The sequence below is a fragment of the Hibiscus syriacus genome, unplaced genomic scaffold, assembly GCF_006381635.1.
Source record: "Hibiscus syriacus cultivar Baekdansim isolate YM2019G1 unplaced genomic scaffold, ASM638163v2 tig00004797_pilon, whole genome shotgun sequence".
Lineage (NCBI taxonomy): Eukaryota > Viridiplantae > Streptophyta > Magnoliopsida > Malvales > Malvaceae > Hibiscus > Hibiscus syriacus.
The window spans coordinates 1702651-1716142 of NW_024062032.1; the positions used below are offsets into that span (position 1 = coordinate 1702651).

The 13492-nt window shown below is 33.3% G+C and overlaps 1 protein-coding gene across 1 annotated transcript; it reads right to left on the bottom strand.

Moving 5' to 3' along the window:
* Positions 1–2781: 2781 nt before the first annotated feature.
* Positions 2782–10365, bottom strand: LOC120198808 (ubiquitin carboxyl-terminal hydrolase MINDY-1-like). Its single transcript, XM_039200077.1, has 12 exons — positions 10074–10365; positions 9308–9426; positions 9116–9222; positions 8935–9022; positions 6442–7513; positions 6089–6143; positions 5892–5973; positions 5363–5443; positions 4483–4587; positions 4306–4355; positions 3921–4035; positions 2782–2975 (listed from the first exon to the last, which is right to left on the bottom strand). The coding sequence occupies exons 1-12, from the start codon at positions 10327–10329 to the stop codon at positions 2886–2888; spliced, it is 2220 nt and encodes a 739-aa protein (XP_039056008.1). The 5' UTR covers positions 10330–10365; the 3' UTR covers positions 2782–2885.
* Positions 10366–13492: the final 3127 nt, after the last annotated feature.

Genomic DNA, 13492 nt, shown 5'->3' on the forward strand with positions numbered 1-13492 from the left:
CCGAACCGAATCGATAAAACCGGTTTCGGTTTTTTCGGTTTTTTAACTATTCGGTTTCGGTTTAAATATTAAAAACCCGTTTATTTCGGTTCGATTCAATTTTTGGTAAAAAACTGAACCGAACCGAATACACCCCTAAAGGTAAGTCTCTGCTGATTTATGTTTTCAGAATTGCTTGGGGGTGTCAATATCTACCGTGTGTGGAAGGGGAGGAACTGTAGGATTTTAGGGGGGAAACTTGTTCAGTTGATGAGATCTTTAATACTGTAAGGGATATAGTTAGGATTAAAGTCACAAGTCATTGTATAGATTCCACGAGCCTTATACATAAAAGGCTTTGCGCTGTTTGGGGCATCTGCTAGTTTTTGTAAAGAAGTCCCTTTCTTTTCACCTTGTACTTTGTAACATGTTTCTTTGCTTTCTTGAATGATAATACGCATCTTATCAAAAACAAATATTAGTAAATATTTTATCAGTAAACAAAATAAAAAGTGTGAACTAAAAATTCGACCACATAAAATTCAACAGCGGCTGAATATATATATATATATAAAAGAAATATTTCTTTTTTTAAAAAATAAATACATACGCAACAAGAACTGTAAATGAAGTATAAACTTTTTATTTGAATAAATGGAAAAGAATAACAAAAATTTAAATCCATAAACGACCATTATATACCCTATTTTTAAAAAAATACTCGTCATTCCCGTAAAGTTTATGAACTCCAGTTATGGTACTAAATAATTTCTTCAAATAAAAGTCAAAAAATAGATGAAGCTAGAAACAATCATAAATTCACTAATTTATGTAAAACATATGTTCAATTTCGCTAAAAAAAATGGGATAAATTATGTATTTAGTACTTAAACTATCAATTTTGAATCGTTTTAATACCTAAACTTTTAACTTTTTCAAACCCATACCTAAAATTTAATTTTTATTTCATTTTAATACTCGCCATTAAAAACTTTAATTTTTGTTTCATTTTAGTATCATTCAAAATTTAACGTTAAATTTTAAAAAGATTAAAACTTTATGTACTGAAATGGATCAAAACTAATAGCTTAGATACTAAACACATTAATTTTTTAATGAAAAATACTAAAATAAAATAAAATAAAAACTAAATGTTAAGTATGATTTTATAAATATTTAAAATTTTATAAATTAAAATGTATAAAAATTAATCATTTAAATATTAAATACACAATTTATCCTAAAATTTATATATTGAATCGGTGACCGAGTCAAGAGACAATTCAATTAAGAGGACAAGGTCGAAAACTACGGCTGACGCTGACACTACAAAAGAAGGCATATGACGTTGAACAGTTTGGAGAAGAAAATCGAGAATTAACCCCACTCATCTGATCTAACTTTATATGATCCCACCCTCTTTTTCCTTTCTATATTCTTTTTATTAGTATGAGTGAATATAATATCTACTCGAAATTTTTTTAACAAATTTAAGAATGAACATTTTAATAAATAACGTATTTGAATTCGAGACCTCTAGAATAAAAAAAAAACATCATTTTAACCGGATGCCTGCATCAACATCACTCCCCCCCTCCAAAATCCCTTGAGAAAAAACAATTTATTATCAATTTGTTTAACCATTTCCTTGCTTTAATATTTGGGACCACCAACTTCAAATTTCAATTCCCCACAACAGATTTGATTTCTATTTTTATTATATGAGGCAGCCCTTCTGCCATGTTATGTACTTCCCGGCAAAAGTGTTCAAATAATGTGAATGAAAAAGTTTATTTTCTAAAATGATGCATTCAGTCGATTAATTTCTTATTTAGGGTGTTTTCTATAATATTTTATGGTTGCATGAGATATCTCGGTATCTTCAAACCACTTGTTGGAAATCCCGACGTCTTTAAGATTTTAATGCAGAAAAAAATTTAGCTTTCTTACATAAATATAACCTTACCGTAAACTTTTTTAAAATGATACCTAATAAATAATTAATTTTTATTAAGATAATATGTGTAAAAACGTCAATTTTTTTTCTTTATTAAAATAATTTGTAAAAGTATTTAAAGATATTAACGCAAGAATAATTTTATAAAATATTACGAATAATCATCATCATGGCACAACACATACACTGCATAGAATTTTGAAAACTAAATACTAGTTATAAAACTTTTATAAAATTATTTATATTTTAAATTACTTACCCTCAAAGTTTTCCTAAACTATACTATACGTATAGGATTTTGAAAGGATCAAAAACATATCAAAAAGTGTTTAGTAATTGGTAGACATAATTATATTATGTAATTTCATGCAAAAACTAAAATTTGTGAAGTTATAAAATAATTTTCAAAAACACATTTAAAGATTTGAATGAAAAAAAAATTAACATTTTTACATAAATATCATTATAACATAAATTAATTATTTGTTAGGCATCTTTTTAGAAAATTTTACGAATCTAGCAAGTAATTAATTTCTGTTAAGATGATATTTGTGTAAATATGCCAACTTTTTTTTCTATATTAAAATCCTAAAAACGCCGGGATTTTCACCCTAAAGATGCCGAGATTTCCAACTGATTTTCAAAGAGTGGTTTGCATGAAAAAATTTTCTCTTGAAGACGCCGAGATATCCCATGTAACACTGTAGATAACGCCCTAGATGAGGAATTAATCGGCTGAGTGCATCATTTTGAGAAATAAACTTTCCCATCCACATTATTTGGGCACTTTGGCCATACTTCCCCTCTTTTTACACTAAAATACTTCCCCCATCTATAATCACAGAATTGGTTAATCAAGGGTTTTATTATTAGTGTTGAATACCAATTGGACCAAAAGACGCGAATCATTTACAGTTCATAGATTTCCTAAACGCTTTGAAAACGAACCTCACATCACAATGCACTTTTCTTTTGATTTTGCATCTTGCTTTGCCATTGAAGATGACGGGTTCCTTCCTCCACTGCTTCTTGTTGGCACCTGCAAAACGCCACTTCTGTTATTCACTATTTAATGTTTCCATGTTGATCTATGAATTAAAGCCACCGTGTCTGATGTAGTAGAGCATAAAATTAACTGTGGTTCAGACATGTTACAATAAGGTCTAGGGTTTATTAACAGATGACCAAAATAAAACTAAAATATAACTTTAGGTATGATTTTGAAAAAAAAATAATTGAGTGACCAAAACGGAATCACACAAATAGTTAAGTGACTAAATACGTTGCTTACCCTAAAAATAATAGCAAAAGATTCATTAATTATAGTTGTTACACTTCTTATCGTATAATTAATAACAACCATCTAATCTCCCATCTTTCAGGCTACTGTTTTATATAGGGATGGGCACAGGGCGGGGCAGTTTTTGCCTTCCCAACCCCGACCCAAAAATATATTGATTCAACCTGACCCCACCCCGATGATTGTTAGCCTTTCTCCTGCCCCAAACCGGACCCAACACGATTAAACAATCAAAAATTATATTTTAACATTATAAAGAGCGAAATCCCTAAAACATTACCTATTATATATATATATATATATATATGGGTAATTTATATTAGGTCAGGTCGGGTCAGTGATTAAACCCAACCCCACCCCGCCCTGACTCTGTATTATATAATCCACCCCGAACACGAAACTTAAAAAAAACGCTCCTATAGGTTTGGGTCGGGCCGGTCCCTGTCGGGTTCAGGTAGTTTGACCATCCCTAGTTTTAGATAATCAATATTCAATGCGTAGTATACAAGTCGCACCAGGTCTTTAGGGTACTAATGGAAAGCCTGATTTAGTCTCAACATTATTCTACTGTTTCAGATATACTTGCTGTAAGGCATAACTCTTCCATCTGAACAGTTTCCTAATATTCTTATACAAATAAGATTGACACTTATAATATCTATCAAGGAAGAGGGAATAAAATACCTGGGGACCTGTTACTAATCTTGAAGCACCAACAACAGGAGGTTGCTGCACATTCTGCCGCTGTGGTTGTTCAAACTCTTGTTGCTGTAAAGCTATTGCGAGCTGTAAATCTGAGCTGTGATGACATCAACATAGAATCAATAATCAAGAACCACTGATGATGTTTATAGAAAAATTTAATCCATTCATGAAATATTTTAACTCAGCCGATTTTTCAAATAAGCAAATATAGAATACAACATTTCAGAAATATTATCAAATGTCTTATATCCATAAAATAATGAGCTCCAATTTATCACCGAGACTAATTAGAAAATGCTGCATTAAGAGAAATTATAGTAGAAGAAAATAACATAAATAGACAACCGAAAGTTGGTGGAATTACGTTATATCCAACCCAGCTTGTGCTGCACTATCAATGCTGGCAATGTAGTCCTGCGGAAGAGGTAAATTTTTATGTAAGTTTCATTCAAGTTGCTCAAAAATTGTTTTCAAAAAAAAAAGGTTTCTCAAAAATTTAAAATTGACATTCAAAATACTCTTGCCAAAGGAAAATACATACAGATGTACTAGCGAAAGCATTTTGTTCATCCCAAGACCCATTCGTATGACTATCCACCTTGAATTCCTTAAAGTTTCCAGTCATAAACAGTGTGTCTCCATTGACCTGAAAGCATGGGTTAAGTTTTGGACACCAGACTTAAAAGAACAAGAACAGAAACAAAATTGGTTCACAACAGTTGGGAGGTTCAAATTTAAAATTTTAAGAACTTTAGCAACACTTTCAAAACATTTTTATCTTATTAGAAAGTTGAATAGGGAAAAGGCAATAAAAGAATTGGCTTAAATCCATCATCAAATGGAGAGCATTTAAAAGGCACTAGTGTTATGGAATATGGATCAAACGAGGAAAAACCTATATCTCATGCAATTTTCTATATTCATTGCACTAAAAAGGCATAGTTGTTTACCGTGAACTTTTTTAAAGCATGGCATGGAGAAAGATTTAGTGTCCTTCAAAACACAATATGTAAAGTCAGGAGTAATACTCTGCCCTCTGCCCAATATATAGTCTACAATCAACAAACAGGAAAACCCACAGACCACAGCTATAGCTAGAACTTCCATAACAAAACCATCGGCTGGCATAGGTTTTTGTTTCCTTATATTTTTGGTGCTTTGCATTTCTTCTCAAAGCTAGAGAAAAAAATAGAATATAATCATCCCAGTTAAACAACATGACAAATCAACACAGCCAAGATGCAGTAGCCATTGCACTACCAACTATGGATCTTTCTTGAGGACTGCAATATACTTTGTAACTTAAAAAAAAAAACCATATAAATATTCCAACTTTACCAAGTTTGACAGTGATTATAAATGACATCCAAAGCACAATGAAGTGATTCTTGGTTATGATGATCTCAAGGTAATGATTTTACCTCATTGAGTTTCTCCCACACCAAATCGGGCTGATTTAAATAGCCTTGGTCAGTAGCTAAAAGATAGAGTTCACCTTCATACTGCATGAGTTTCATCAAATCAATAAACAATTAAAACAGAGCAATTAAAGAAAATTGATTGTAAACTCGGTTTATTAATTTACTAAAGTTGTTCAAGAGTTATAAAAGTATAATTAGTGACGGGTAAAGTACACCAGAGCCCCCTAAACTATGATCAAATGATCATTTTGGTCACAGAACTTTCAAAAGTTAAAAAATGGTCATTAAATTTTATCAAACTATTACAAAATGATCATTAAATTTATCGAACTTTATTGTTATAACATAGTAGTGACCATTTTGTAACAGTCTGATAAATTTAATAATCACTTAGCAACAGTTTGATAAGTTTAATAACCAAAACAATCATTTGATCATAGTTTAGGGACCTCTGGTGTACTTTACCCATTAGCAATCCATAGACGACTATCAGCAATAATTCGCACAAAAAATGATTCCAGCTCCTAACCTTAAACATGGTGCTGAAATGATTATTTCGAAAGAAAACACAGAGTTCACGTTCCTTAAGTCCGTCTTGTAAGCAAAAAAGCCTGCAAATATGTTAACAGTCTACTGAACAACAAGCTTCCTAATGCCATGAAGATATAATGACAGTACTCAAGTATAATATTAGATCTTTAAACGGATAAAAGTTCCTCAACATACCCAGAAAAGGTCAATTGACTAGCATTGTTCTTCAAGAAGTTTCTAATCAGTTCTCCTGTATAGCATGAAGAAAATTAGTACTAGGCTATCTTGTATTAAAAGCATGAAAATAGATATACAAAAAAGTCCATTTGTATATAAAAAAAAAGGAATTTTAAGAATTAAAAAATAAAAACTGAATTGGATAAGAGAATACATTAGTTTTCCTTGTAACAATTCTTGAAGAAGCAACAAGCAACCAGTAAAGTTAAATAGAAAACACAACAAACAATGAAGCTAAATCCGATGAAAGAAACATAACCACACCCTATAAAGATACAGATTTACATTTTTGATAAGGTGTACCAACTAACCTTGCTGTGGAGTGATTTCATCTTTAGACCTCATATCGGAGTCCTCTACAGCTGTTTTGTCAGCTTGTTTTGCAAGAAGTACCTCACCTTCATATACAGGCTCACGGTCTTGATATGTTGTTGTTACTGAATCTAGTATGCATTCTTCACCTTCATATATAGGTTCACTTCCATCAAGATTAGGAGTAAACGTTTCAGGTACATCTGTATGATGTAGTCTGTCACTAGATGCATCTGAACCAAGAGTCTGCAAAGATACAGACGATTCTTCTGTTGTGTCACAACCATTAACATTATTTGGAATGTCAAGGGCATCAGGTGCAGATTTGGATTGGATCTCAATCTTTTCACCCCATTCTGAAATTTCAGTATTGTTTCCATCTGTAGAAATACTTTTGGCAAGAGACAAAGGAGCTGCATCTTCAATCTGGAGCAATTCATTAGCGCTACTCCCCTTAACAACCATGGTCTTAACATTATTCTTGTTGACCACATCATTAGAAAGGGTAATATCCCCAGATTTAACATAAAATGATTGATCCTGAATAACACCATTAGTATTTAGGAACTCTTCCTTTGAGAGGGTCTCAAAACATGTCTGATCACCACTATTATTGCTCAAGGAAGTGCAATTATCTGATAAGGATAGTTCATGCTGCTGCAAGTTCTGATGTTCAAAACCTTTGTCTCCCTCTTGTTCCTCTACAGAATCTACAGAAACGGGGTTGTTTGAACATGATCTTATATAAAAACTTCCAAGATCACCAATTGAGCTTGGTGATTCTGTTTCTGATAATTTCAAGGCTCTCATTAGCTCTTCTTCCTCGTCAAGATCCCCTTTTTCTAAGCTTTTCTGATCAGAAACAGAACGAGGAGAATCATCAAATGATCTGGTTTTTGTCAGGTTGGGAGAGGGAACTCCTAGAGTTGCAGTTGTTGCGGCTGCAAAATCCACACAATCTTCAGAATTGTTTTTACATGAAACCTCCATTTTTCGTGTTTCCAATGTGACAAGCTCCCCCATAATACTATTGTACGATTTTGACCCGATGGCACTGGCAGTTTCATAGTCCTGGCACGTGTACCATGACAATAAACCATCAAATACTGGACAATTAAATTTGTACTACAGATGTGCAATTAAACGAAAATCAAGATGTGCAGGTTCAACCCTGTAAAATACAGAACAATAGTAATATGAACGGTTATAAGAAATGAAATGTAAAATACAGAAGGAAAAAAATAATAATCATGAAAAGCAAGCAATACAATCTGATAATAAATGAAAAAGCTATCATGATTTGCAGTCATAAAACTTACATGCAGACATACCTTTGGGGTGGGTGCAACATTCCCCCCCCCCCCAACACCCCAATTAATTTTGGAACTGGGTAAATTAAGCCTCCCCCATTTCTGATTTAAATACGTAAGTCCCCTAATAATTCAAAATTACTAAAATTAAGCCTTGACCCCCATTTTTTTTGGTTTAAATACACATCAAGCCCTTTTCAGTTTTGAAATTAGGCAAATTCAGCCCTGTGTCGCCGTTTTTGTTTAAATACATCTTAGGTCCGTATCAATTTTGAAATTAGACAAATTAGATCCTGACCCCTCAAATTTAAAATTTCAACTTGATGGCTTAACAATGGGACTCTAATCCCCCATTTTATTACTATTTATATTTGGTCCCCAATGCTTCATCCTGGTTCCACTTCCATCCTTGCCTGCATGAACCTTTGTTAATCATGAAACACATATCTGTCCATCAATACCGCAAGACGGCAAGAGTTCACCTACATAGCTCATTCATTTTAAGGAGGTAAGCTACTAAAACAATTGAAAACATAATTCCCATATCCATGGGTTAGTAATGTTTGTCTTCACCGGCTGTTCTATATTTTACTTTGTCAGCTCTTAATCATTTTAAAAATATGTAAATTATACACCGTTGACCATATGGAAGAACAATAGTCAAGATCATACAAGAAACTATACAGTCTTTGCCACATTACTTCAACTATTGTTTCCCCATCTTGGAAATTAGATAGAATACCAGAATTCGATATGCTTCATGGTGCACTAGCAAATGCTCCTTTGTCCAGACTGAAGATTTCCACAAAATCATATTTACATCAGATATATCTCCAACCATTAAAGCTTTAGTGCTGTTATTACAAATTGTAAAATACTAGTTCCTACCCACAAGCTATATAATCTATTAGAAAGAAAAGAATTTAGTTTGCTGTCAATATTAACAGGGGCAAGATACTGACAAACTTATTCATGGACTAGGCACATAACAAGCTTCCATGGGTAAGAAATACAAGGATCTATGCAGGATTATTAATATGACATGATGTACAGATGCAACAATAATTATATAATCAGGGAAGCAATGACAACATATAAAAAGGCAACTCTGTGTTTTGGAAGGAACTGGAATATTCTTATTAGCTTGAGAATACTTGCCATACTATATATGTGGAAGCATACCTGGGGATCAACAATCCAACCATGATAGAGGGGAATATCAAGCAGATCAAATATGGCACACTCTCGAGTGAACTCAAAGTCATCTATTCTGCAAGTTGTACACATAATTCAATAAGAACTGCAGAAAGTGTCAATTTATAGGAGAAAACAAAAGAGAGGGGGGGAGGGAGGAAAGACTAACCTCCTAAATTTAATATTTACATCAATCCCTGTAGCAAGGCGTGGTAGTAAATCAATAGCATCTGCAATATTCTGCTGTTGGTTTTCGACATATCCCGCATCTTTATTCTATATGCCAAAAGGTTTAACAAGTATCATCCTACTATTCCAACAACAAGCAAATGAGCCAAGTATAAAAAAGAAAAGAAATTACATTGACATTACTGTTAGAATCAATCAGGCGCTCAGCCACCAGTGAAAGCAATTTCTCCTGTGAAACTTCTGCTATATCTGAACTCAAGTTGAAATTGTTCCTTAAAAGGAGAGTATTACCTGTCACATCCCCAACAAGTGTTCATTCTCAAAGCTTAATCACCTCTAATTCAGATTTGCATAAAACTTTAACAATATCGTCCAATTAGAAATTTGATCATGTTTGTAATTCAATTTACTGACAGAGCATTTCATTTCCAAAATCTTCTACTTTTTATTAGTTAATTCACGGTCAGAGGTCTTTCATCAGCAACAGGAGGAACAATAAATAATTAAAAAATTAAAATAACTCATAAAATTTAATAAAATCATACAATTAGAAATTTGATCATGTTCTAGTTCAATTTACTGACAGAATGTTTCATTTCCGAAATCTTCTCCTTTTTATTAGTTAATTCACGGTCAGAGGTCTTTCACCAGCAACAGGAGGAACAATAAATAATTTAAAAAAATAAGCCCTAAACAAAATCAGACACAACAAATGATCCATTACTGATCGCTCCGGAAAACAATCAATACGCAAATCGAAATTCTCCAACTTAATTTTACTAAAATCACAAACCTAAGAACTAAACCAAAGATTAAAGTAAAAAAACAAGTATAGAGAAATTTAAATCCGAACATTCTAAGCAACGATGAAGCGAGAAAACAGAATAAGAAGATAATCGAAACCTAAAACCCTAGAAATATAAAGAAAGAGGATTTACAGATGGCAAGGAGCGGGCAAGGTCCATTGTCGTTCTGGAGAATAATAGGCGTAGTACGACCTAAGAACTGGATTGGCTTAGTCTTGTGCATGCACTCTTTAATTCCGTCTTGCTGTTGTTGCTCCTGATTCAGTTCTTCGTTCACTGCTTCTTCCTTTGATTCACATCCCGTAGAAGCCAAAGGCAGAGGCGAAGGAGAAGAAGAAGAAGAAGGAGCATCGGCGGAAACAGGAGGAGGAGGAGCAGCAGCGGCCATTTTTTGTAGATCAGAAACAATTGGATCAGGGGAAAATGTTTAAAAAATAAAACTGGTATTCACAAGCTTCTCCTTTTCGAGAGTGTTATTTAACGGAAGAGTGAAGCCAATGTAAGGACTTCTAATTTTGACGGCACCGAAGTTTTTTTATTTTTATTTTTTATTTATCGGATCTGTCTTTCGGTTGGATCCGAAATTGGACTTCGACTTAATTAAATGGATAGAGTCACCACTGATCTTTTATTCTAAAACAAATGGTAGATAGGATACCTTATTACTTACTTGATCTGCGTCTTACTAAAGATGTGTCGGATTCGGGAGTCAGTTACAGTCAAGGAATGGTTAGCACCCTTGAACTGCCCTTTTGATACTACACAATTTACAATTGTCTTTAATTAAGAAAGTTATAAATTTAAATTAAAAGATAACATGACGATCCAAACTACTTACCTCTAACCATTTTGAAACACACCCTTAAAGAATCAAGAAAAGTATTAGAAAAACAAAAGTGATTATGATAAATTGAAAATAAAGAAAGTAAAATAAAGAATAGGAAATAAATAAATAGCAACAGATAAAATAAAGCCAAAAAACACAACATAATTAATATGGAGATATTGAAACTGAAATGAATAAAAAAATAAAGAGAAAATAGAATAAAATAAACAGAGAAATAAAGATAAATAAATAAAATACAAAAAAAAAGTAAATCAATAATAAAATAATAAAATAAAGAAAAATGAGTGGAAAGGAAAAAAATATATTTATATGTACATTAACTTGTAAACTAAAAAATATATAAAAGTGTTAAGAAATAAAATAATGTATATATATAATATATATAAATAGAAATAGAAACATATCAAAATATAAATAAAATATATATATATATATAACATATAAATAAATAAATAATAAAATAGTACGGGTATGTAAAAATAAAATATAAGAAAATTAATAATAATAATAATACTATAATATATATATAAATATTATAATGTAATGATGATAAAAAATGAAAATTAAAATTAAAATCCAGAAAAATGATTAAATTGTAAAAACAGAAGATCGTGTGACCAATTTTGAAGCATTTCGAGGATGAAATCAAATTTAAAGGGGGAAATCATAAGTTTTTTAAAAAAATGGACTAAAATTGAGTTTACCCATTTTATAACGAAAACACGCGGGTCGTATGGCATTGGGTCGGGTCGCGCGGGTCAGATGGGCCCAACTATAAATGCTAAATTTTTTTAAAAATCTTCATTTTCTCTTCTTCTCTAAGCCAAGGCCCCTCCTCTCGTTTTTTCTCTGGTTTGTTCATCCCTTGGGATGAACACCACCGTGGGGTTCGATGAACCCAAAAACGGCCGCCATTGAACGACGTCGGCCGCAGTTCATCGACGGCGAATACCATATTTTTTTTGCTTTTCCGAGAGCTTGTCTCCCCTACCTTCCAAAAAAATCGAATAAATTTTTAAAAACAATGGGCCTGGGGGGTAGATGTAGAAAAGTTTCAAAAGAGAACCCCCTCCAGTCATCGGCCAAAAATCAATATTTTGGTGTTTCTTTTTAATCAAAACACAGAAAAGGCACAAAAACAACATGCAAAGGTACGATTGTTACCTTTCTTTTTTCAAAATATAAGTGTTTCGGAATGGCTACGATTTGCTTGTAATTCCTGTTTTTTTTTTTATTTCGTATCAACTGTGTCCAATACAATGATGATTACATGTTATTTATAGCCTCAAATTTGGCTATTTTTAGAGTCCGATTTGGATTAAACTGCTCCTATTTTAGTGTTTAATCCCGAGTCAAACTCGGTTTTATTGGTTGATGAGAGTCCTGCTAACACACGCCTGTGGTGTTTGGTTTGAATGTGCGAGGAATGGTCGTGGAAAGCGGCGGGGATGAGAAACGTGGACATGAGGCACTAGGGGAGAGGCGGCAGCTGTTGGAATGATTAAAACCCTAATTTGCCATAGGGTTTCTTGTTGGGTTGTGGGTTGGCTACGTGTTTGGGCCACGGGTGCTGAACCTTTACAAAATAAAAAAAATTATAATTATAATTTATAATATTATAATATATATATATATATATATATTATAATTTAGACGGAATTAAGTGTCTTCAGCTGCCCCTCTTTGCTTATTATCGTGTAACGATAATAGAGCAAAGATTAAAAGACACAAATTTTGTCTATATCGTAGAGTTGAAATCAGAAATGACTCCCTCGTCGTGAGGTTGAGTCAAAACTGGAAAATTTTGAGTATGAATCCTTCGTCTTGAAGTTGAAATCGAACTCAAAGCTTTAACCAATAACTCCTAGATCGTCTTCTGGCTCAAGATACTTCGACGCGAAGGTGAAACTTGTCCTGAAGACTTCGGTGTTGATGTGTTACAGATGACTCATTCCTCGTGAAGTTGGGTCAACCTGTTAGGGTACGATACCCTTCGTTGTGAAGTTGTATATGTATATGGCCCCTTCGTCGAGAAGTTGAGTTTGAGAATTGGATATCCTTCATCGTGAAGTTTAAATCCAATGTAAGTTGTGTTGTTCAGAGGCCAATATCCTTCGTTGTGATGTTGAAATTGGCTCTGGGACTGGAAAGTTTATTCACAAACATTTCTTTTTTGAGTTGGATATCCTTCGTTGTGAAGTTGAAATCCACTCTAGAGATGGATGTTGCTTGTGTGCACGATTTCCTTCGTCGTGAAGTTGAAACTGTTGATGGCCCCTCCGTCGTGAAGTAGAGCCTTGAATTGGATATCCTTCATCGTGAAGTTAAAATCCAAGTAAGTGGTATTGCTTCGAGTCCAATATCATCCGTTGTGAAGTTGAAATTGACTCTAGAACTGGGAAACTGTTTATTGACAGTCAACCGCCCCTTCACTGTGAAGTTGAGCTTGTGCTGTCTCGAGTCTAATATCCTTCGCTGTGAAGTTGAAATTGACTCCGAATGAAACTGAAAAGTTATTTGTTGACAATCAGTCGCCCCTTCGTTGTGAAGTTGAGCTTGTGTTGTCTTGGGTCCAATATCCTTCGCTGTGAAGTTGAAATTGGCTCTGAAACTGTGAAGCCCCTTCGTCGTGAAGTTGAGCCTCAAATGGCACGATATCCTCCGTCGTGGAGTTGAAATCGTGGATGTGGGGTACGATATCCTC

Coding starts and splice junctions, on each gene's coding strand:
- LOC120198808 (XM_039200077.1), bottom strand. CDS start 10,329: ATGGCCGCTGCTGCTCCTCCTCCTCCTGTTTCCGCCGATGCTCCTTCT. Junction 7,514..8,934: donor GTTGGATTGTTGATCCCCAG/GTATGCTTCCAC, acceptor TACACGTGCCAG/GACTATGAAACTGCCAGTGC. Junction 2,976..3,920: donor GATTAGTAACAGGTCCCCAG/GTATTTTATTCC, acceptor GGCGTTTTGCAG/GTGCCAACAAGAAGCAGTGG.